The sequence below is a fragment of the Desmodus rotundus genome, chromosome 10 (genome assembly GCF_022682495.2).
Source record: "Desmodus rotundus isolate HL8 chromosome 10, HLdesRot8A.1, whole genome shotgun sequence".
Classification (NCBI taxonomy): domain Eukaryota; kingdom Metazoa; phylum Chordata; class Mammalia; order Chiroptera; family Phyllostomidae; genus Desmodus; species Desmodus rotundus.
Window position 1 is genome coordinate 36,082,958 of NC_071396.1, and position 24,440 is coordinate 36,107,397.

The 24,440-nt window shown below is 59.7% G+C and overlaps 1 protein-coding gene across 9 annotated transcripts; it reads right to left on the reverse strand.

The window, feature by feature from the left end:
* Nucleotides 1–479: 479 nt before the first annotated feature.
* AP3B2 (adaptor related protein complex 3 subunit beta 2) lies at nt 480–23,387 on the reverse strand. Of its 9 annotated transcripts, none has more exons than XM_053912585.2 (26): nt 19,546–19,676; nt 16,559–16,634; nt 16,344–16,418; nt 15,975–16,070; nt 12,808–12,968; nt 12,460–12,526; nt 12,200–12,382; nt 11,822–12,105; nt 11,530–11,584; nt 11,133–11,204; nt 10,784–10,846; nt 10,345–10,477; nt 9,949–10,058; nt 9,186–9,362; nt 8,125–8,311; nt 6,962–7,080; nt 6,419–6,527; nt 5,932–6,055; nt 5,459–5,642; nt 5,280–5,340; nt 4,868–4,974; nt 4,462–4,690; nt 4,001–4,085; nt 3,632–3,729; nt 1,265–1,403; nt 480–1,179 (listed from the first exon to the last, which is right to left on the reverse strand). In XM_053912585.2, the coding sequence occupies exons 2-26, from the start codon at nt 16,613–16,615 to the stop codon at nt 1,029–1,031; spliced, it is 3,126 nt and encodes a 1,041-aa protein (XP_053768560.1). In that variant the 5' UTR covers nt 16,616–16,634; nt 19,546–19,676; the 3' UTR covers nt 480–1,028. The 9 variants fall into 9 exon arrangements, with proteins under 9 accessions (XP_053768560.1, XP_053768558.1, XP_053768559.1 ...); XM_053912583.2 differs by lacking the exon at nt 19,546–19,676 and adding an exon at nt 17,623–17,739; XM_053912582.2 differs by lacking the exon at nt 19,546–19,676 and adding an exon at nt 23,338–23,387 and having other exon boundaries at nt 481–1,179.
* Nucleotides 23,388–24,440: the final 1,053 nt, after the last annotated feature.

The window sequence follows — 24,440 nt, forward strand, 5'->3', positions numbered from 1 at the left end:
TCCTAAACGTATGCGGTCACAGATTTTTTTTTTTTAAGAATGTATGCCAACGGACACCTTTTACACCTTTTGGAAACACGGCTCACTCAGCCTCTGCACTCACCAGGAAAAGTGGCACGGGGCCCTGACTCTCGCTGCCACCCGGTGAAAGCTGTCCGAGGTGTAGAAGGCTGGGTCTCCTACCTCCTCAGTGTCCACGGGGCAACAGCTGTGGTGCCTGGGACCTTGTTATAACTGCCGGACCTCGGGCCCCATCCCAGGCCTCCTGCTATGAATGCAGGTTGGCACAACCAGGGAGAGGCCTTGTCCCACACCTGCTATCCTTCCCCCTCCACGACAGCTACTTGGGTCACCTCCCCAGCCAGGTAGAGGCTCTAGGCCCCGTATCCAAATGTAGTTGGCATATTGTGAACCTCGCACCTGTTCAGGGAATTCCCCACATGACGAATCCTCCTTCCAAGGGCCCACGTGGGGACGAGGTGGGACTGCCGGCCATGGAAGAGGCTCATGGAAAAGACCAGGGCCCTTCTTCATCTCTGCTCAGATGTCTCTTCCACAGAGATGCCTGGTGACTTGGAGACAGTCATCTGGGGCAGGGGGTCCAACCAGAGTCGCCTCTGGGAGTCATACACGGCCTCCCTGGAAGGTCAGCAGTGATCATTCACAAGGGTCAAATGCGGAAGCCTTATACGCTCCCCCCAGCCCCTTAGAGCCTGGAAGAAAGGAGGGGTGAGCCAGCATCTAGGGAGAAGACGTTTATTGAGAAGGTGCTACAGAAACAGCTACAGAAAGCGGTGGGGACTAGGAAGAAGCTGTCACGTCCCTCTGCACACTGGGTCACTAAGGAGCCCACGGGGAGGGCCTGAGAGAGAATCTGTTAATGACCAGAGTGGGAGAGGGGCCCTGAACACCCTCTGGCACAAGGAATCTCACATGAGAGAGGGAGAGAGGAAGTAGGGGGCGGGTGCTGACAGCCCAGGTGTCACATGGGAAAACCAGGGGGGTCAAAGAAGCCAGAGCACCCGGAGTCACTGGGTGAGAGCCTGCACCACATCCTTCACCAGCATGGTGCCGATCACCATCTTCTCGCTGTTGACAGTCAGCTGGGCAGGTCCAGGGGACCTCGCGACCAGGGTCAGCAGGACCAGGCTCCCGCTGGTCAGCGTCCTCCCTGCAAACCTGAGGGGATGGGGATGGGCAGAGGGAGGGGCTCACTCCACACCAGGCCCAGCAGCCCGTCTCTTCCTTGGCGGTGGCCCAGTACCTGTACTCATCAGATATCCCGCAAGGGACACGACCCAGGTTGGCAGTGGCGGTCACTTTCTGCACCACAATGTGGTCACTCCGGCAGGTGTCTGGCAGCGTGAGCTTCTCTGTGATCTCATTCATGCCCGTCAGCTTTCCTGGGGGGCAGAGGTCACGATGAGGATGGAGGCTGCATTGGGCTCACCCCGGGCTGCCCGCTGAGCTTCCTCACCAGTCCTCAGGCTGGGCCGGCCTGAGTCCCACTCAGTGGTCCTGGGGAGGGGGACGTCCCTCTCAGGCCCGGACCTCCCAGCCCACCCAGAGCTCCATCCATGTTGTGGGCCACAGACTGTCTTGGCATTTCCCCACCATCAGACATCTGGGCCCCACCCCTCGGGAGTGGCCAGTCCCTTCTTAGAGGTTTCCTCCAGCCTGAACCTCACACCCTTTGGCCTTCTCTGGTCGAGTTCCAATTCCTTCAGGATCCTGAGGCTGAGTCCTCACAGAGACCGGCTGCTGCACTCCAGGCCCAGGGGGCCCGTGTGGCCCTCACACGGAGACCCCTGACTTCACATGTGGCAGCAGCACCAGACGCACAGCAACGCCTCCCTCAGCAAGCCAACCTCTCCTCTCCACTCCCATGCTCTCTCGGCCAGTGTGGGCTCCTTGTCCGCCCACCGCTTCTTCAGCCTCTCCCCATCCCCTCCTTTCCTCACTAGTGGTATTTTCTCGCCCCTGTACCTTTAGTCTCTCCATGTCCAAGGCTCTTTGTTCCTAAGAAGTCCTCCCCAGAAGCAAGATTCCTGTCGTGCCAAGGCCGTGCCTCCCTCCCATTCCACAGCCAAAGCCCTCCTGGAGGAGACTCCACTTCCTCAACAGGGCCCCTTCATCCCACGGCTGGCCGGCCTCTGCCCCCTTCTGCAACGACCTGTGCTCTCTGATGCTGGCCCTGAGGTCCTGGCCTCCTGGCCTGCTGGCCCTACACCTATTCCTTTGTTTCTTCTCTTACCCCCGCCCTTAAAAATGCAAGTTTTCCTCAGGGAAGGCCCTCTCGGCTCTCTCACTTTCCCCTGCTCCCCTCCCAGACCTCTCCCACAGTCAGCTCACTGACACAGCTTCTTTGGTGGTCACCTCGGGGCCCAGGACTTCAGCCCAGACATGTTTCCTGGGGACACACCCACCTTTTCCCGAACTTCCCAAACCACTGCAGAATCAGTTTACCCAAAGCCAGCCAGGACCTTCCCTCCTCCCTCCCCACACCCATTCTGTGTACCAGATCAGGGGTTTGGCAAATTGCAGCCTGCAGGCCAAATCCAGGCAACCCCTGGGGCGCCTGAAATAGCTTTTCTACTTTTAAATGTTTGGGGGGAAAAAATCAAAAGATTAACATTTCATGACACATGAAAACCACATGAAATTCCGATTAAAGGGTCTGTAGATAGAATTTTGCAGGAACGTGGCCACATGTTTGTTTATGTGTTAGCCGTGGCTCTGTGTGTGCCAGCGGCTGCACGGCCCACAAAGCCTGACGTACTGGCTTCACAGCACGTTACAGCAAACGTGTGCCGACCCCTGTCCAGGCGAGGGGCGCTGCCAGTCTCCTTGCCCTCCAAGCCCCAAATTCTAGAACAGCTTCCATGCCTCCCTCTCCCCCTTTTCCGGGGGAGGCCTGTGGCTTCCCTCTTCCCAGCACCGCCCCCTCTCCAGCCCCTCACTCCCTTCCTCACAGCTCTAATCCTGGTCCTCAGGTCCTCACCATCTCTCATCAGATCTGCTGCAACAGCCTATAACTGGTCACAGAATCTGGTCCAAGGTCACACACCCAGTGAGTGTAGGTTCGGAACCTAAACCAGGGCTCTGGAGCACCCCCGTTTCTCCTGCTGAGAGCATCGGCCTCCACCTGCCCCCCCCCACCCCCCACCCCAACTCAGTCACCTCCCAGGACTCCTCCATTGCTGGGAAAACGGAATCCACAGGGCTTATCTCTCTAACAAGGGAGCTGGATCCACCAACCTCTGCAACCCCTTCCAGCTCTGAAACTCTAGAACGGCAACCCATTAGCACATCATTCAAGGCACCCAGAAATTAGACCAAATCTATTTCCAGCTTTGTGCTCACCACTCCCCTGTCCTGGGGACTCCATGCCCCAAACCAAACTGCACCCCCTTTTCTTCCTGAAAACTTTTCTCCAACACTTACTGGTGATGTATCTCCGGCTGGCCTGGCTGACACTCCCAAAGCCTCCCTGACATGTCCCGGCCTCTGAGAAGCTGTTGGCTACGAGGCCTCCCCGTGTGGAGAAGCTGAGGGTCCTCCGGCAAGGCTAGGTGCTGGAGCCCACTGGGCCCCTGTGCATGCAGCCTGTCTACTCCCAGGGAGCACTCACCCTGCTCCTTCTTGAACTCATTCTCACTCATGAACACGGGGGCCATCAGCTCCCCAACAGGCGGCTGGATGGACACGTAGAACTGTCGGGTGTGGGTGCTAGGGGAGAGGGGAGAAGATGGAGACATACAGTGGCAGAAGGCGAGGCCATCATATTGCCACCCCCCACCCCACCTCCCACTATGTCTGGGGGCAGGGCTTGCAGGCAGCAGGAGAGTGGGGCAAGACCTGAGGGCTGGGGGTGGCTTCCAGACCCTCCACAGCACAACACCCCCCCAACTCACCCCCAACTGCCGCCACCCTTCCAGTTCCAGATCACTGTGACCCCACCTCCCCCAGCCCACCCACCCACCACGAGATGGACACACACCACAGCTGGAAGTTGGCCGCCTGGGTTGAGTCGCAGAAATTAATGCCCATGACAGCAGTGGTAGACTCTCCAGGTGCCAAGGACTCTGCAGAGGGGTGAGGCGGGAGGGGGAGAGACACCATCACCTGACAGGCCTGAATCCCAGACCCAGTCTCTCCTCCACTGCCAAACCTGACCAACCACTCCTAGCTTCCTGGACCCTGGAGACTGTTTCTAGTTTTCTACTTAAATTTAAACACCATTCCCTCCACCCTCAAATGACCATTTAAGTCAGGGTTGAAACAACCAAGCCTCCAGCACCCCCTGCCCTGATTGGCACTCACTCACTCACTGTTCTGTCCTGCCCACCAGGGCAGAGACCATTCTAGATGCCCTCTCTGGGCCCCCAGAGCCTGACCCCTGGCCTGGCACAGAGGGGCCTCGGCAGCCACAGAAGGACTGGCTCTGCCCGGGAGCCGCACCAATTTCAGGAAATTCCTGGATGCCGATGCCAGCGGGAAGTTTGGGGGTGCCCATGTGCAGGCCCTTGATGGGGGTCTCAGAGCTGTTGGAGAAGTGGATGTGCAGAGACACCATGTGGGGGTCCCCAGGGAAAGGCTGGCGGCTGAAGGTGTAGTCCACTGCCAGCCCCTCGCCTGCGACGCGGTGCAGGAGCTCCTGCCTCCCAACACCGGACACGGGGCTCAGCAGCTGCGGGGGAGGAAGATGAGGGGGAGTGCAAAAATGAGCAACAGGAAGCCTTCCCCAGCCCTGTCCCCACCCATGGGGGTCATCCAGCAACAGGGGCCCCAGGCGTTCCCTTCCACCACACCCCTCCACCCAGGGCCGCACCACAGGATGCAACTCTGCCCTGCCCTGTCCCCTCACCGAGGGCACCAGTGGGGAGTCTGTGAGGGTCAGGCCCTCCAGGTCTGCAGCCAGGCTGGTGGACACAGCCGTGGGCGGAGACATAGGCTGGACGCTCGGCGGGGCAACTGTGGGGGCAGATGAGGAAGACTGCAGATGGGGAGAGGCCACATGGGACAGGCCTGAATTGGGTGGGGCTCAAGGAGCAGCCCGTTCAGCACCATGGACAGCGGGTCCTGGGCAACCTGGAGGCTCTCAGTGGCGACCCACCCTTGACCCCAGCCCCACACCTGGTGCACTCTCAGGTCGGAGGACAGGTTCCCTCTGCTCCCCGCACCCCTAAGCCCAGAGGAACACAATCCACATTGCCCACAGACCTTCCTAAGTCACTGCCCAGGCTCCCCCTACCATGACCTCTAGGGCCCAGACTCACAGTCCTCCAGGTCCAGCAGGGAGACCTCCTGGGCCGCAGCAGTGCTTTTGCTGCTGAGGGGCTGGAGAGAGAAGGAAGTGGGTGTGGGAGGAAGTGCCTGGTGCGGCCACCGCAGTGAGCTCTGGCCAGCAGGAGGGCCTTGGCCCTGCGCCCACCCCCTGTGGCCCCCAGACTCTCACCATCTTCTTCCGCCAGGACGCAGGTTCGGCCTGCTCATCCTCTGTCTCTGACGACCCCTCAGACTCGGAGGAGCTGCTGCTGGAGCCGCTGCCCTCATCTGAGGACGAGCCCTCTCCCTGTTCCTTTGTCACCTTCTTCCTCTTCTTCGTCTTGCTCTTCTCTCCTTCCTCCTCACTCTGCTCACTGGAAGGCAGGGGGCAAATGGCACTCAGGCCCAGACTGGGCTCCCCCTCCTTGCCTTATGGGACAGTGGGGACACCTCGAAAAGTGGGGGTGAAAGTGGGGAGCCCGGCCCGCGGAGTCCTGAGCCAGACTCCACCCCCAAATGCTTCTCGGTGCTGCAAACTTCAGAGCTCCGGTCAAGGGGCCCACAGGCCCCCACAGCACGGGAGGCCCAGGGGCTCTCCAGAGACTGGCCCATGCTGTGTATCAGTCCTCAGTTCCCCAGGAAACCTCCAGTCCCATCCCTCACCTCTCGCTGCTCCGCCCCTTCTCCTCATCCTCATCCCGGTCTTCCTCCTCGGACTCGCTGCTGGACTCCGAGGAGCCGCTCTGGCTGCTGCTCTTGCTGTCCGATTCGCTCTCGGATGCAGGGTCTGCAGAGGACAGGCTCAGGCTCCCCTTCCTGTCTGCGGGCCCCTGGGTCCAGAGCAGGTGCCCTGGGCTCCCAGCGTCAGACTCAGCACTGAAGCTGCAACCCTTCCCCCCAACCTGTCCCTGGTCCCAGGAGCCACTGGGCCCCCTGGGACGCAGATGAGGCCTTCTGGATAAAGGCCTGCCTGTGCGTGCACACACCTGGGACCAGAGTCCCTCAGTGAGCAAACGCACGTGCAGGTATGCAGCAGGCGCACACCCCTCGGGTACACAACCATGTCACTCACTCGCGAGTGTGCTCGCGCACATACACACACACCACACACGTGGGGAGCAGCACCGGGCCCGGCCCTCAATCTCCTCACCGCTGTCTGCGGACTCTGTGGGGCCCGACTCCCCCTCAGAGTCTGAGTAGAAGGGTTTCTCCTTCTCCTTCCTCTTCTCCCGATTGGAGCACTTGGTCCATTCAGGTACCTGGAGATGGGAGTGGGGGGAGAGTTATTAAATCGTGGTTGGGGAGGGGGCATGAAAGCACAGGGCCTTCTTCTCATTCTTCACCCCCACTCTTTCTGGGGCCCGACCTGCTCCTGCCCCAGGAGGGAACGGTGGGGGGAGGGAAGGGGCCCTGCCAAAGCAAGGGAGACACAGAGGGGAGGGGAGGCACAGGGGTACCACCCGGAGGAGGTACGGTGAGAGAAAGCACTGCCCACGAGCAGAGGGCACACGGCACACAGAGTGGGGGACCTCGGTGTATTCGCCCAACAGGCCCACGTGGGTCTCAATAAGGGAGAGGTCTTCTTCCTGCATGTGGGGGAGCATGTCAGGAGGCCAGGCCAGCACTGGAGACACTGGGGCTCCCTGCTATCTGTCCCTCCACCCACGCAGCTCAACCCTCTACCCCTGCTGACCTCCACGTTGCGCACGGATGGGTCCGGGGCTTCCTCTGGCCAGTCTGGGAGCTCCTGGTAGCCCGTGGCCTTGGCATTGAGCAGGTGGGAAAGTGAGCCCAGCTGGAAGTGGTCCCGGTCTGGGGACAAGGTGAGAGTTCAAGCAGGGTAGCAATGAGGTGTTGCCCGGGGAGTCATTTCCTAGGGGTGGGTGGTGATTCTGGTGGGGACACCCTAGCTGGGTGGACACCCTCGACGGCTCTTCCATCCCAGCTGCACCCGCAGGCCCGCCCGTATGCTGGAAGGAAAGCAGGTCCAGCCCAACCCTTACAGGGCCGAGGGGTGGGGTTGCAGGCAGGTGGGGTGGCAGAGGGCCAGAGGGGACTCTGGCCCCACAGGTGCTGCTGGCCACTCTGCCCAGGCCTGCCTGCTGGGGCGGCGGAAGTTTGGGGTGTTGTCTCTTCCAGGCAGTGGGGGCGGCGTGTGATCCTCCGACCAGGTTAAGGGCCCCAGAGGGACGAGCAGCTCCCATGGCTGTGGGAGGACAGCAGACCCAGAGGGGCAGCACACAGACTTTCGAGTAGGGTCAGTGTTGGGAGGAGAAAGGATGGTTCCCCATCTTCCCAGATTTTCAAACCCACCCCTCCCCTCATATGGGGGTGCAGGGGGGAGAAAAAGCAGAAGACACCAGAACAAGCGAGCTCCGTGAAGGGAGCCCCCTCCTGTGTAGGTTCCTGGGTCCCGAGAGCCGGGTAAGGACCCTCCCCGCCCACCTGTCTCATAGCCCTTGTCCCAGAGGAAAGGACAAGGCCAGGCCGAGGGCCTGGGCCCAGGGTGTGACCTCCAGGGGCAGCCCAGAGTGCTGGCGACTGCCTCATCAGGGCCCTCACCAACATGCACCTCTCCCTGGGTGGGGTTTACTTCCCGCCTTCCCAGGCCCTTGTACTTAGAATCCCGATACAGAGCGCACAGCAGGGGAAGGCCCACCCACTGCAGGGCAGGGACTGGGTCTTGAGGAAGCTGGTGGTGGCGGTGGGTGGGCAGAGAGCCGTGGGTGCTGCAGGGACGGGCACAGGGACTGGCGTTTCCCTAGAAGTCCTGCCCAGTGCCCCGCTTAGATGGACACCTCGGTGGAAGCTCTGGGGCCAGGGTCATGGCCAATCCATCCCAATTTCGGCCCCCACCTTTGAAGGACGACTCCAGGACGGGGGCTGGTTTGGGTGCCAGGAAGAGCTTCTTGGCGTGGCGGCTGAGGGCCCCGCCCTGCTCCGAAGGGACGATGAGCTGCCGGGTGAAGCGTGCGCGGTCGCGGATGTCGTAGTTCTGATCGTACTTGGCCAGACTCAGCACGTACTGGGTCAGCAGCTTGGTCTGGGGGACGAGAGGGCGGCAGCAGTGGTCAGGGAGGGGGGCACACGGGAGGTCTCAGAACCACACTCTGAGCCAACACCGACACCCCCACACAGAGCCACCCTCCCCTCTTAGACCACCTGCATCCACCCCTGTCCTTCCCATCCCTGACCCCAGGACCCAACTTTTGACAGCGGCCTTGGGTCCACAAAAGAGGATGTCCTTTTGGGCTCTCCTCCTCTTGGCCTTGGACTCCATCACTGTGCTGGGGCTCAGCACTCTGGCCCAGCCCCGAGTCTGTTGGACCCCCGACCTGCATGGCTCCCCACCCACACTGCTTCATCTTTCCACCTGTGTTCAGAGGGGGGCCTCTCGCCCGGCTCCTGGCTCCCCTCTGAGCACAGGAAGCACACAGATACTTGTCCAAAGACTGAATACTCCCCAGGGTGCTCGCTGGGCCTTCCCCTCTCCAATCTTCTGCTCATACAGTCCTGACACCCACAGACTGAGAGCCCTGCTGCGTCCACACGTAACTGCTGTCCTTTCCTCCTTCTGACTGCGGCCCCAGCACAGCAGGGCTCCACCTGCCCAGCCTGTCCCTGGGGCCCACTCCAGCACCGGGATCAAAGGGGCCGCCGGAGAACCACAGCGTCACCATCAGAAGACCCCCATGGGAAGCCAAGAGCACACTGTCCAGCCCATCAGGTCCCGGGGCTCCCAGAGTAACCACAGGCACTGGGGGAACACTGGCTATCTGGGCAGACCAGCCACCTGCCCTGAACTCTCTCTTCTGAAAGAGGTGCCAGAGGTCACACCACCCTAGTGAGGCCCTCGGGGTACTGCGTGGGCTGTTGCTGGGGACCAGAGCATTGGAAGGGCCTCATTCAGTCTTTACCTGCTTGGAGTTGGTCAGGTAGAGCTTGGCCGCCAGGTTGATGACCTGCAGCTTGACGATGTCTTCCTCTGTTGTGAAGGACTTGGCCATCTTTCTCAGGACATCAGGTGCGATCTTGGGGACGTGCTCACAGTACTCCCCGATGAGCCACAGGATGCTGGCGCGGGCCATGGGCACCTGTGGGTGAGGGAGAGACATGAGGACAGGGTGGCCCGTTGCCTGCCCAGGGGACAGCACTCCTGCTGTCCACGCTGGCCTCTGGGACCATGGGATCCTCCAGACGTGGGAGGGAGGGTGGTGGGAGACAGAGTAAGAGGTGGGCACTTCCTGGGCAGCAGCTCCCCTCTTCCCTGGGGTTTCACTGGCTTCTCCAAGCCCCATAGTCAGTCATGACTTAAAACACTGATTTTCTGAACCCACTGTACCCTTGATGCTTCACTGCCATCTTACTGCTCCTGAACATTCAGGAATGCCGTGTCTGAAAGTTTCAACGTAGCAGAAAAACACGGGATTTGTCCATCGTCTGCTCTTGGCCAGAGCGCCAGAGAAAACATGAGTGGGGAGATCAGGGAGGGGTCCCCAAAGGGAAGGCAAATCTTGGGCTTCAAGGTCAGGGTGACACTGTCCCACCTTTCCCCTCCTTCCACAGGAAGACTTTTCAGAGCCAGTGTGGAAAGTGAGGAGGTTGATTTTGTTAGTTACAGGGTCTTAAGTCATGGAGAGGACGCCAGGGTGGGGAGGGGACACAGGGTTACTCCCTCACCTGGATGTTGTCCGTGAGCTTTGCCAGGTGCTTGATGATCTCCCCGTGCTGAGCTGGCTGCATCTGCAGCAGCTTCTTGATGACGACCACCGACTCTGCCACCACCAGCTCTGGGGGATGGGAAAGGGCACGGGGACCCTGGGACCGTCAGGTGGCCACACCCGGGTGGACAGCAACCCTACAATGCCCCCAGACCCTTGGCTCTCTTCGTCACCCCCCTGCACTTCTCCACTGGCCCTCAGAGATGCAGGGGCGCTCGGACACTACTTGACGCAGACAGACTGATGGACATACATTATGCCTGGACAGACAGGGGGTACCCACTGGCCATGAGAGGCAGACACGCAGGCAGACACCCAGTGGTCATCAGAGCTGGACATCCAGCCACACACTGACCATCACGGTTGGACAGCAGCTGCACCAGGCCGTTGAGGCAGGTGTCTCGGACCCGGCCTATGTTGGTTGCACAGCGTCCGATGGCCTGGATGGTGGCCGCCACAAAGTCCTTGTCCATGCTACGGATGTAGGTCTGTGGGGCACAGCAGAGTGACCCTGCTGCAGTGCCTCCGTAGGCTCTCGGGTGACCTTCCGGAAAGTGGTCGCCCTCCTTCAATGACTCATCATGCCAGAGACTAAAGTCTGGGAGGGGAGTGACACCCTTGCCTGCTGCCCAGGGATCCCAGCAGAAGGCACTGGGAGAGGACCTGAGGTAACCGCATCCCCATGCTGGACCCTTTAGAGAAGGCCTGGTCCACAGGACGACGCTCCCTGTGCACAGAGCGCTGTGGGCAGCCCTCCCGGGCCCCTCCGGGTGGGAACTGCCCCTGGTCTGTACCTGGAATTCCCGCAGGACCGTGGGGATGTTGGTCTCATTGGCCAGGTTGGTCAGCACCTCCAGCTGCGGGGGGGGGGCAGAGAGTGGGCTTTCCCATCTGTGGTCGCAAACCCATGCCGCCTGGCAAACACTCCTCAGGGCAGCCCTGCAGCGCCCTCCCACTGGCGAGGAAGCTGACAGATTTCTAAACGCGTTCAAAATGCGGAGGACCATCTCACCTGTTCCATGGGATCACCAACAGCCCTCAAACCAGGCCCCCCCTGGTGGCCACCCTGGGTATCTGAGTGGGCCTGGGGGGAGGGGGGGGGTAATGGGCCAGAAAGACCGCGCCACTTGGCCCGTGTCTCACCTTCAGGATCTTGATCTGGGTGGGATCCGTGGACCTGATGTAGAAGCTCTTCAGGTAGGGCTCGAACATGCCCTGGCAAAGAGAGGCAGCCCAGGGAGTCCCACCACAGCCTCTCTCCCAGAGCGCCTCCTGCTCCTGACCTGCGCCCAGCACCTCCGCGCTAGGGTACTGCACGCCAGTCTCAAACCTTTCCCCTCCTCCCTCCTAGATCTGACGGGGTCTTTCTTCACCAGACTTTCCTCTGAGTGGCCCTCAGGATCCTGCATTTGAGGTCTCCCCTCCACCACTCCACACTGCCAAGGCACTCCCCCCAGCCCCGCCAGCCCTTCCAAGGTGCCCCTAGCACCACCGAAGCCACCCCGCAGAATGGGAGCACAGGCCTTGGGCACTTGCTCACCCGGCGCTTGATGGACATGGTGGCCACGTTCTGGAGCACCACGTACTGCACCTCACTGCAGAGAGGATGGTCCGAGGTTGTACGGCCCCGCGGGAGGGGCAAGGGGCAGCAGGTGGGCATAAGAAAAGCGATCCAAGTACAAGGAGGAGAGGACGGGTGGTGGGCGGGGCACCAGCAGGAGGAAGGCAGAGCTGGGGTCAGCGCGGTACACTGGTGGGCTAGGAAAGTGAGGAGGGGCCCTGATGGACCCAGGGTTTGGGAGCAGCGGGGCGGGGCCGGGGCTGGCACACACCTGTGGCTGCGCAGCAGGCGCACCAGCGCCTTGGCGATGACGCCCACCTCGGCTTTGGGCGCTAGGTGGAAGTAGAGCTGCGCCACCGCCATGACCACCGCCGCGCTGCGGCTCTGCAGCAGCGGCTTCGTGTTGCGCAGCAGCAGCCGGTGGTCGGGGTCCATGACGTAGGGCTTCCTGGCCGGCAGCGCAGAGGCGGCCGCCTCCTCCGACCCCGGGCCCTTGGCCTCGTCCTCCTCGGAGCCGTAGAAGGCTTTCTCGGGGTTCTCCTCCAGCAGGGACTCCTGTTGGGGAGACGGGTGGGGCAGCGGGTGCCTGCTCCCGGCGACCCTCCGGCCCACTCTGCGGGCGAGGGCAGGGCCGGGTAGGGGCACTCACGTTCTGGGTGGGGCTCAGGAACTGAGTGCGGGCGTAGCGGGTGAGCATGCTGATGATGACCACCTGGCCCCACTCCTCCACGTCAATGAGCAGGTTACAGAGTTTCCGGTAGTTCTTGTGGATAAGGTCGATGCGCTCCGGGCACACCTCCTCAAAGGCCATCACCACGCTGCCCGCCACCAGCTGGGCACCGGACAGAGGCAAGAGAGGGTCAACGGAACGGCCACCCCAGTGTCCACCCGGTGCACCCCTGTACATACCGTGGTCTTGTCGGCCAGAAGCTTCTCAATGACCTCTATGAGCTGGTCCTTCTGGTCAGGATCCAAACTGAGGGAGAAACTGTTGAGAGGGACCTGCCGCTCCCCATCTCTGGCCTCCCCAGTGTCCGCCCAAGATGTGCCCACCTCCCCGCTCTGCAACCCCATTCATAAGGAGGTGCGGGCCGCCACCTCCAGGGCCCTCCATCTCTGTCAGTTCCCAAAACCATCTTAAAGCCCCTGAAGAGCGAAAAACCAGGGCAGCCTGCCAGACCCCACAGGCCAGAGCTGGGTGGGGCCGCACATGGGCACAGCCCCCCACCCCAGGAGGGAAGGGCGGGGCTGGGGCACCTGTAGAGTTTCGGGATGGCGTGTGCAGCCGTCTTCCGCACGTAGGGTGACATGTCCGAGGCGGCTTCCTTGATGGCCAGCATCATGATGGGCACTATGATGGGCACGCGGATGCTGGAGAGGACGCGGAGGGCGCTGGCACGAATCAGCTGGTTGGGGTCCTGAGGGCAGAGGCGGCGGCAGGGCTGTGAGAGGCCACACCTGAGGGACGCGCTGTCCCCGGCCACCACCAGCTCTTGCTCCCCTGCCTCCTGTCCTGACCCTGGGCGAAGTGCCACCGTTCAGTCGCCGATGTGGTGGAGGGGCGCACGGCTTGAGGGCACTTACTCTTGACCCTGGCTGTAGAAACCTGACACCTGAACAGGCAGGCAGGCCGATAGGCTGCTTCACTTTCAGGAATAGTGGGAAGCTTTCAGAATGCCTGACATTCCTGAAATCCCCGCTTCCTGCGTTCCTTTGTGTTGATGCCGGAGGTGACTGCCAGCAAAGGCAAGCTGGTGTCCCTTCCCAGGAGTCCCTGCTTACATTCCCCTCCCCAAAGGCCCTCTCCTAAGCTGCTCTTCTTCCTCTTCCCCCACAGGGTTTCAGAGAGGATGGTGTGTGGGCCCCTCCTCTTTGGTCCTGTAGCTTCCTGTACACCTGAGAAGGACCTTAGCGCATGGCTGCCCCAGGACTGCAACTGAAGCAGCTGCAGACCTCGGAGGGTGGTGGACAGTGGTAGGGGCGCTGGACACTCGAGAGATATGCTACCCTGATTCTCTGAGACAGAGAAAGACCCCAGAATGGCAGGTGACGGTGACGGCGATCCCCGTCAACATTCTGGAACTGATTTTTAAACAGATGGCTTCAAAGCAATTATTTAAAAAGCGGGAGTCTGTATTTTCTTAAGAGTCAAATCATATCCCATTCTCCACTAAAACCTACGTAGTTTCCTTTTTTAAAAAAAACAAGACATTTTATCTGAAAATTATTATGGATTCGCAGGAAGTTACCCCCCAAAAATCTGTTTGCCTTTCCAACAGGGTAGCGAGGCTGGTAGGTATGAACACTATGTACCTTGACTTCAGCATGGCTTTCTGGGAATCACTTGTGGGGCAGGCCTTTTGTTTCACTGAACATGTAAGCATTTCAAGAGCAGACTTCATGTTTATTTCGTCACTGTGTCGCCACAGCCCTTTGCATGTGAAAGGTGTTAAGAAATGTTTTTGTTCTAGAATAAGATCCTCCCTAACATTAGATGGGAAAATGCCGGCTGCCTGCGCCGTTAGGTAGACACATAACTTTCTAAGCCTGGGGAAGGTCTGCGAACAGATTGGTGTCCACCTGGAAACATAACATCCACAGGGCTGTCTGCTGCTCTGGGGCAAAGGGCTTATCAACATCTTGGAGGCAGACACACAATCAGGAGGCCAAAAATTAAGATTTAGAACCACTACAGGGAAATGCAGGAGGTTCACAGAGGGTTCCAGGCAGACAGGGTGCAGGCAGGCCCAGCGGGCCCGCTTGTCCACTGGAGGTTTGTCTGAGGGGAGCCCCAACCACAGCAGTGGGCTGCCAAGAAAGCAAACACTGCCCCGGCTGGGCCTGATGAAAAGGGGAATCCTGGACAGAAATGACAGGTATTAATGTACAGGAGGGAGAAAGAAACAGTAACCACAACCGAAAGAAGGAGTTTCAGAGGAACACATGTATCACATGCTACCGCTTACAAGACAGTACCATACATTGTTAGGAGCAGGTAAACAAACAGCAGGAGCATAAATACAGACATAGCAGCGATACACAGGGGAAGGCACAGAGGCGGCTTTGGCTGTTGGAGGAATGTCGCGTTTCTTGTGTTGGGTATATAGCTCTTCATTATAGTAGACTTCTTGTCTTTTGTGAGTCTGAACATTTTTGAAACATTATCGCTATGGGGGCTGCAATGCAATATAATAATTAAAAAAAACTTGCAGTTGTCTGAAAATGGAGCGAGTGGCCTGGGAAGGACTGAGGTCTCAGTCACCGTGACAGGCGGTCTGGACCAAAGGCCGACATGGAAGCCCACGAGCATATCTGTCTCCTCCTTTTTTATAAGTAAAAATCTACTGGAACCAGGCCGTGCTGCTCATTTATGGCTGCTTTCGCACTGCATGGGCAAGGTTGAGCAGCTGCATGAGGGACACCGTGTGGCCGGCGGAGCCTCAGTGGCTCTCTGGCAGGAGGGGTGCTCACCCCTGTTCTAGAGAAACCACTGGAGTGAGCGGGACAAGCTCTGGTTTCTAAATGGCTGGGACAGGCCAGACTGGACAAGTGAAAGGTAAATATAAAATGTACATGTGCAAAAATTCCAGAATGGTTCTTATGAGATGATTTGACCCTGATTCAAGCTGAAAGATTACTTGCCAATCTGAGATAGATCCTTTGGTTTTGACCTTAAAAAAAATAACCCAGCGCAAGGTGCATGTGCCAGCACCTCTGCCCCCTGCCTCGTACCCCACTCCCCCCGCCCCAGAGAGGCAGATTATGTCTTGGGACGACTTGACTCCTCCCAAGGCCCTTCCCTCGGTGCGTCCAGATCCCCCACCTGCCTCAAGGGCAGTTCCCCAGGACAGAGGGGCCCAGGTCTGAGCATTGGAGACAGGGCTGAGCAGAACAAGAATTTGTTCCGCTTCTAGAGGAATCATCGACTGTGCTGAACTTACAGAAAATGGGAGGTCCTGTGCTCACCTTTGAACCCAACCTCTAGGGGGGGCTCATTTGTTTTCAGTAAACCTTTGTCCACCTTACCCAGTTCCGGGCAAAAAGCTTCCAAAGTCAGTGCTCCCTACAGATACTTGACTAGGTGAGCCCGCTGGGGCCACGGCTCTAACCGCCAGGTGGAGGAACCAGGTCAGCAGCTCCCGTCACAGAATTGTCTTATGGAGCTTGACCTCTGTCCGCCAGGCTGTGGGCCACAGCTCCTTTACCCCAGTGGAGGTGAGGGCCAGTGGGGTCCTATCTGAGGCGGCCATGAACCTGGCTTCTTGCTCAGAGGAGAAGAGACACAGTCTCCAGACACCGACCTCATCCCTCCTCGGACTCACAGGTGGGAAAGGTCTCTGAGCCCAGGCCTGTCCCTGGGCTCACACCTCCCACACGGCACCCACCAGGCCTTGGGCCCAAGGAGGCACGCTGAGACCACTGACCTTCAGGCCACGCTGGAAGGTGGAGATGGACAGCAGGGCCAGGTCTTGCTGCTCCTCAGCGTAGCGCACCAGGTACACGTAGACCAGCTTCTTCACCTGGGGGAGAGCAGGCTGCCAGCAGGAACCAGCAGTCCCACCCCGTGAGATGTCACCACCCCAGTGGCTGTGGTCCCCGGGGATGGGTCCCTCCCGTGGGGGAGAGCATCGCCAGTGGACCTGCCGTCTCTCTGCTCCACGGCTAGTTTGGGGACACATGGACAGGACCAGGGCAGGCCCCCAGGAGCTGGGTAGTTTGCTCCTCACCTCCAACCAGCTCGAGTTTCCTCCGGTGGAGGTGGGCATGCGGGGCCCTCACCGGGCAGTGCTCACCTCTATGTTCTTACAGGCCACGTTCTTCACCACTGCGGGAAACAGGTCCGAGGCGTTCTTTCCCCGGGCAATCATCTGGGGGTGGGGTCAAGGTTGGGGGAGAAGGGGAAGGGAGAGGTCCAGCACTTAATAGGGGATGGTCCCCTGGGGACAAGGAGAGCTGCTGTTTGACCCCAGGCTCCTCCGAAGGAACGTCCCCTCCTTCCCCCGCTCACCGCCACAATCCTCTTCATGGCCTCCAGCTTGAGGGAATCCTTGTTGGTGTCCAGCATCTCCTTCAGGTCATCATGCCTGGTAGGAGGCATAAGAGGTCAGCTGAGGGCACGGGGTGGGGGTGGGGCTGTCATGCAGGACCCCCCAGAGGGGAAGGGAGTCAAGTCCAGATCAGGGGACTCGGGGCCGGGAGAAACATGGCTCAGACAGCGGCTGTCCCGCTGTGTGCTTCTGGGTCCTAATCACCTCTTCTTACAAGGACCTTCCGCGTGCAGGATTAGGGCCCACCCTGATGCCCTCCCTGTAACTTAATCACCTCCATAAAGGCCCTGTCTGCTAATACAGCCACATTTTGAGTTACTAGGGGTTAGGGCTTCAACATGTGAATTTGAGGAGGACACAAAAGCACAACAGCCGCCAAAAGAAAACTATCTGAGATACGGTGAATGAAAGTGTGATGTAAATGCACGGGGGCCACGTTCAGCATTCCCCGTTGGGGCTGCTGCGGGCCCCGCCCCACCTGCTTGCCCCGGGTGGGCAGCCCTGAGCTGGAGCTCCCTGTTGGGTGGCAGGACCACGGGCTGGTGTTTCTGGGCCAGGGGCCCTTGTGCGGCCACCACGATGCCCAACCATACTCCTGGGGCTGGCGGTCAGAGAGGTGAATAAGCCCCAGGGAGAATGTGTCCACACACAGCTGACCGAGCTGTGGGACAACTGACCCACTCAACTGTGGCCAAGACAGTTCCAAAATGTGGGGAGCTGTGCAGTGGGGGGCCTGCGCACTTGCGAATCTCCCACATGGCACCCCAACAACCCACAGCATTTGACCAGGCACGAGAGCCCACCTGGCCTGGACAGCTATGAGCAACAGCAGACAGTCAAAAGCGAGTTGTGCAAAGTTAGTCACAGAAGTGGAACATTCAGAAATAACAGACAATCGGAGATCGGGGGTGGCAGTGTGAGGAAAGAGAAGCGCGTGGTGGGAGTCACAAAGGGGCCAAGGAGACTGCAGCTGAGTGAGTGACGAACGCCGCGTGGAGGAGGAGGAGGAGGACGCCCCACACACCCGGTCACAGGGCCGCGCTTTGTAGGGATGCGTGAGTGCGTAGCAGATAAAAGCAGGAACCACAGAAGGGTGCTAAGACATTCATGTTCTGAGGAGTTCTGAGGAGTGCCTCCTGGAGGGATTTCTGATGGACAGCAAAGGAGAAAGATGATGCCTCCCAGAATGCAGAGGCCTCGCTAGCTGTCGGAGGAAGGCAGAAGATACCCGGCTGCAGTCCAGTCCGCCTAAAGCTCCATGCCTTGGGAGGGATGCCCCCGAACCAGAAGATGCCTCTCCTCTCCCATGGCCAAGCCAGGTGCAGGAGACAACCACCTTGTCACTCTCCCAAACAATTATGGGGGGCTGAGATCAGGACAACGGGGATATAGACAGGGGTGCAGGCTGTTCAGCCGGGCCCAGGCAGCACTGAGCTGGGTATCACCTTCTCCAACACACACACGCACCCCACTGCAGCCCCAGGGTCTCCACAATGTCCCACAGTCAGCTAGCACCCCACAGACTCCTACGTACCCCATCCCCTCCACCAAATGCCGGAAACATCCCCTGTACCACAGACACTCCTATGTGTGTGCCTCCCAGACACACCTGCACCCTCACACACACACACAGAGTCCGTACGTAAACCCCCACACACCCATGACCCCCACAGAAGCACATATACCACACAGCCACTCTCCACACACAAAACCTCCACACCCTTTCGGAGACCCACGAGCCTACACACTCATCCCTACATACACACACCTGCCACAAGACCCCTCCTTGCTCTCCCCACACCCTCAGACAGACACACACATCCCACACACACAGGCACACACCCACTACACACACATACACTGTTTTGACAAAATTCAGTCCTTCCAGGCTCATTTGCCACAATGGCCACTGGCCTCATACTTGAGATTCTTGGTGACATATTTAGGCTTCTAAGATCAAAGACATCCAGGCTCCGAGGTCCTGTGCCCTCCTCTGAAGGGTCAGGCCGGTGTCCTGGCCTGTCACCCGAGGGTGCCTTGCCCAGGAGCAGTGAAGTTAGTGGCCTGCTTTAACTCTGGGTGCTCTCCAAAGCAAAGCTCCTCCCCCCAGGGTGTCCTGGCCACACCCAGATGCCACAGGCCCTTGTCAAATGCGCACACCCAGGGGCCTGCTCAGGGTACCCGCACCTCTCCGGCCCACCCGGCCTGGGGCACACATTCCTGCCAGGAAGGCTCCAGGCCCAGGGCCAAGGACAAGGGTGGGAGGGGGACAGGAACCACTGGGTGTACCGCACAGGCACACAGGCAGGACTGTCAGAAGCCCACTAACAGGCAGCAGCTCCCTCCTGGGGTGAGACCACCGGAAGCCCTCCTCCACTCCCACCAGCTCATTCCCCAGAGGAAGAGGAAGCAAGAGAGGCCCAGCAACGCTCTGAGGTCAGGAAACCTAACTCCAGTAGTCAGATCCCCTTACACCTACTCGCTGACCTGACCCTGTGCCTGGCCTCAGGGATGCCTGGGGGGCTGGCTGGGGCCAGCCAGGGGGTAACACATGGCATTTGAGGCTGGTCCTGCTCACCTCCCCTCACCGCACACATTCAAATTCACACGCAGGGAGAGGCTGGCCAAACCCTATCTGAGCTTTACCCTGTCCCCAAACCTCACCTAGCGCCCATTCTGGCCACAGCCTGGGGGAGGGAAAGGATCAGGGTGGGACCACAACCCTCAGACACTTTCCGAGGCTCCTCCCCTCAGAGTTCTGGAGAGTTATCCCTCATCACGCCCACTTCTATTCCGTTCCCATACTGTGCCCCCACCCGGCCCCCAAATGCCAGCCCAGTCCTCCGAGGAGGAGGTGGGACTGAAGGGGTCTGGCCTGAGTGGCAACCGCCCATCCCTGCTGGCCTTCCCGTCCGTCTGGGTGGGGGCCCCTGGGGTTCCTTTGTACCGTAGTGGCTGGCTGGGACTCTGGCCTTGGCCAGGCTCTGAGCAAGGTTCTTCCAGGGACGCTTCAGGGGCTGTGCCTTCCTCTGGGGCCTGCAGCCACCGCAGCTCCTCAGGCTGCAGGGCCTGGTACCAGGGTGGGGGCCCGCCTTCAGGGGCCAACACTGGGCTGGCAGCCTCCGGATCAGCCATGCAGGCCCCTCGGGACCCTTGTCTCGCCACCACCCCCGGGAGCTGCAGGAATCGATGCATCGCGCACCAGGTCCCACTTGGGGATGGGACTGGGCTGACCAGCGCCGGGAGGCCTGGCACTGTCACCAGATGGCCCGTCCCCGAAACTCAGAAACCAGACCCTAGCAGGGAGGGAGGCTCTGGTTTCCTCTTTGTCGCCCAGAGACAAGGACTCAGGAGGGAGGAGACTGGGCACTCAGCCAACTCTCAATTTCTAAGCTGAAGACTAGGGGGTCAGGGGAGCTGATCCAGATAGAGGTGAGGGGTGCCCCCCTCGCCACCACTCACACTGCAGCTGGGTCTCTGCCTCCCTGAGCTGCTCTTCAGAAATGCTGCACACTCCTGACTCCGACCCCGCCCTCCTGCCTCCTCTTAGCTCTCCTTCCTCCCTGCCTGGCCTAGGCCCCCAGATGGTCCCTCCACCTGCTCTCGCACATCCTGGGCCCTCTGGGCCTTACCCTGCCGGCAGTGGTTGGCTTTACTCACTGTATTTCAAATCCAGCCTTGCCTTAGATGAAACCCCCTGCAGCTCCCAAAATCTGTGCTCTCCTAAGCCTCCTGCCCTCCTACCTCTGGGCAGGGCTGGTGCTCCCCCTCAGCTCTGCGAGGCCCCCTCCCCCATCGCTCAGGGATCTGTGCCTCCTTCCATTCCCTTCAGCCTCTCCCATTCTATTGGCTCCTTCCCATCCACAGTTAAACTTGCTCTAGGCACTCCCATCCTAATAAACAAACAAAAATAACAAGAAAAATGAGACTGATAAACCTCCTTGGACCTGTGTTCTCCCCCAGCAACTCTTTCCCTCTCTTCCCTTTCAGTCCAACTTCCTGAAAGCGAAATGCCCATTCACCATGTTTTATTTACTCAGCTCCTCCTCACATGTCTATTCGCTTTAGGCTGGCTGTAGATGCTGACTAGAATTTAAGGCCGAGGGGTCATGATGTGTGCACCTTACATACTTCGGCCCAAAATGCATGTGACTAGACGGGTCGACGAAGCAGCTGTGGCACAACGTCAGCAGTGGTTGAATCCAGGTGAGAGGTGTACGCGTTACTGTATTACTCATCCAGCTTCTCTGTAAGTGTAAAATGTCCATAATGGGACACTGGAGGACAATAATCTATCTCTTCCCCTGACTTCACCAGCGCTGGTCTCCCGGGGCAGGAGGTGGGAAGTGGGGCCAGGAGGGGTTGATCTGCTCTTTGTCAAACCGATGGCCACATGTTTCTTTCCTGGTTTGACTTGACCTCAATGGGCACTGACACTGCTAATCACTTCCTTCTGGAACCCACGTTTCATTTTTCTCCTGCTTTTTGGGTTGCTTTCTGTGGCCTTGAGACACTTTGCCCCTGCTCTCTGATCGCCCCTAATAGCGGTGTCTTCACAGTTCCCTGCCTGAACTCATGGTCCCTCCCCAGGTTCGTCTTCACAGCCTCTGTCGCCTTCACACACCCACATCTCCTGGAACGCAAATCCTAATGTCCAGCCACCAGCTAGACTAGTCCTGAGTATGTAATCTCACCATGGCCAAAACTGGGCTCCACACTGTTTTCCACAGGTTTGCTTCTAACAGCTTTATTTCCAGTCCCACTGAGTATCTCCACCACCTGTCCAGCTGCAATGACTAGTAACCTGTGCGTTGTCCTTGTCCTCCCCCAACCCCTTCCCCTCACCTCTTTCCCAATTAATCACCAGGCCTGCAGCTTCTATCCCCTTCGAGAGCTCTCCAACCCTCGGCCCTGCCCCTGTTCTAGGCCATCACCATGTCCTCCCCCCAACTTCAGTCTCCCCACTGGTCTCTCGCTCAGTCCAACACACCTTCCAATCTCTTCTCCACAGTCCAGCCTGGACCCTTCCCAACACAAACCTGGCATCGGTCGTCCCCCACAGCCTTGGCATCGCCCCACCCTCATCCCCGGGCACCGCAGCGCTGTGTACTGTGGTTTTGGCCACACTGCACCTGCACCTACGAAGCCTGTGACCCGGCTCTTCTCGTCTCCCTGGAGCACCCCTCACTGCCCCTCTCCGGGGCCAGAGGCCAACTCCTCTCACCCTCCCTGCCATCCCCACCATACTGGATTGTCACCAACACATCCTTCCTCTGGGCTCCTCTCTGGAGCAACTTGAGGACAAGGAATGTCTCCTGTCCCTGGCTCTATTCACAGCGCCTAGGACAAGACTCCACACAGTAGGCCCTTAAATGTGCTTGTTTCAGAACTTACCAATACCTTAGAACGAAGGAATAGGGCAGAGGAGGGAGGGGTAGAGGGAGGCTAAGGAGGGGTTGGACTACGGCAGCAATGAACCAGATGGAATGAGGACAGGGGGACCAGAAGGAAGGAAAACGGATTCGTAGGAGGAGTCAGGCCTGGAGGCTCGGGGCCTGTACCCCTGGGCGATTTCCTTGCCAACTCTGACCCCTCCCCTTGTTATTTTGGAATCAGTTCTCCAGGTGGAAAAAAGATGGGGATCTGGTCACCCAAACAACAGAGAAAACCCCTAGGGCAGGAGGGCCCACCCTCCTGGAACACAAGGGGCTGGCCCATCCCCCACAACCTCCACCCTTTTCCAGGGCCCCAGGTCTGCCCCTGGGTGGGGAGCTGGTAGGGGGACCCAGCCATGCAGACAGGGGCTGCTGGTTGGTGGCTGGGGCGGGGCCAGGCGGTAGGGCTGGGTGCTGTCCATGGTGCCGGTGCGCGCCTGCGAGGCAGGGCGCAGGCGCAGGACTCGGAGGCCCCAGCCCCCGGCCCACCCTTCGGTCTGCTGCCTCACCGCTTGTAGTCGGAGGAGAAGATGCCGCCGCTGGCCGGGTCGTGGCCATACTCGGGCTCCCCGGGGCCCGTGGAGCCACCCTTGTCCTCACTGTAGGCGGGGGCGGCCGACATAGGGCGGCGGAGGAAGGGAGCGCGGGTGGGCAGGCGAGGTCCGCGGCGCTGCGCGTTGCAGAGGCCGCTGTGTGGAGGTATCAATCCGGGCTGCGCCGAGAGCCGAGGTTCTTAAAGGCACCGCGGCCCAGTTGCGGGGGGCGTGTCCACTGAAGCTCTGCCCCGCCCTAACCTCTTGCAAATCCCTCCCTCCCATCGGGACAGTACCTGCCCGAGGGGATGCACCTCCAGACCTCCAGGTCCGCGGGTGCGTGCAGGCTGCTGAATTGATGGGACAGGTGCAGGAGGTGCAGGACACCTCTCCCGCCCTCTCGCCCACCCCACCGGGCCCGGGGGACGGCCTCCAGGGGCGCGCTGATCCCTGGAGACTCAGTGGAAGGAAAGAGGGGGACTGGAGACAAGACTGCGCCCGAAGGCTGAGGGTCCTAGACTGACCCCAGAGACCAAAGACGCTTCCTCTCCCCGCTCTATAAAATCTGGGTTCCTCGGACTAGTCCTGGTTTCTCACCAGCAAGCCAGGGGACCTCGTAAAAGTTAGAAAATTTAAGGAAGGCCTGGGCAAGAGCGACGAAGAGCCCATTGCAGGCCACGAGCAGAGAGGGGGCAGAATGCAGGGGCGGCGAACCCCAACTTCACCTTTGGAAAAGAGTTTCATGACCATTTCTGAAGCCTCCATGCGTACCCTGCAGAGCCTGAGGTCAGCTTCGTCCATGGTCAGCTCCATGTCCACTGACACCTGGGAGGGAAGAGGAGAGGCTGGGGTAGCTTTGGGCGCAGCCATCTGAAGTCTCCAGCCCCGATCCCAAGGTCCAAGGAACGCCAAGGGAAGATGACCTGGATCTAGAAGGAAAGGAGTGAGCAGGCTGGGGAAAGGGGTGGCATCAGCTTGGATGGTGGGGGTCTCTCATCAGGTCAGGAGTGTTGAGCTTGGAAAGTGGAAGTGTGTGTGGGGCTGAGCCTTGGTCTACAGACGGGAATCCCCAAGTCTCCAGGGCCAGGACCAGCGGGCCTGGATGGTGGTGTCCACAGGTGGGCTCCCTTTGGGAACAGCACTGGGGTTGGCCGGGACTGCAGCACCGCCTGGAGCGAGAGGCGGGCGGGCTGCTGCAGAGACCTGGACAGACGTGAGCAGGGGCTCTCCTGGAGCAGGCACAACGGGTTTCCGAGGAGGGCAACCACGGTGAGTGGGCAGACCAGGTTTGCTTCTGGGGGCTTTGGCTCCGCCAGAGTAAAGCTGGTATTGAGTTTGACACAAGTGGGCCAGTGGGTACGAGGGCGTGACTTTGGCAGAACCTCATGGGTGGGCTGCAGCCGTTAACAGGCCCAGCAGTGGATGAAGGCCTGCGTGGGCACCTTAGTGGGGATCTATTTGCAGGGGATCCGGCTGGACCCCAGGCCGAGCAGGTACAGCTCAAAGTGCACACAGTTGCTGCTAGTAGCGTTTTAGGGGGGCGGGTCCTCGTCTGTGGCTCCACCCACAGAGTGCCCTGGTGCGATTGGTCCACACTGCTGCAGCTACGCAGCAGGGACCACAGCGAGCGAGGGGTGGGCACAGCAGGGGGTGCCCCCCACCCCCGTTTGGATACAATGCCTTGGCAGGATCCAGAAACATGTATGGCCGGTAGCCATCGCGGCGTTTGTCTGCAGGGATCACCAGATGGGTACACATCACAGCCTGGCCTAGGTCCTGTGACCCCAGTCTTGTGATCTTGCACTGCCACGTCCTAGGACCCAGAGGTCCTGCACTCCAGACCCTGGTGACTCAGCGCCCAACCTCAGAGACCT

Excerpts from the sequence above, each read along its gene's own strand:
- AP3B2 (XM_053912579.2), bottom strand. The coding sequence starts at position 22,655 with ATGTCGGCCGCCCCCGCCTACAGTGAGGACAAGGGTGGCTCCACGGGC. Across the intron at positions 11,205-11,529 it reads CCATGTCCATCAAGCGCCGG|GGCATGTTCGAGCCCTACCT; the intron begins GTGAGCAAGTGC and ends TCTCTTTGCCAG. Across the intron at positions 5,643-5,931 it reads AAGGGGCGGAGCAGCGAGAG|TGAGCAGAGTGAGGAGGAAG; the intron begins GTGAGGGATGGG and ends CCTGCCTTCCAG.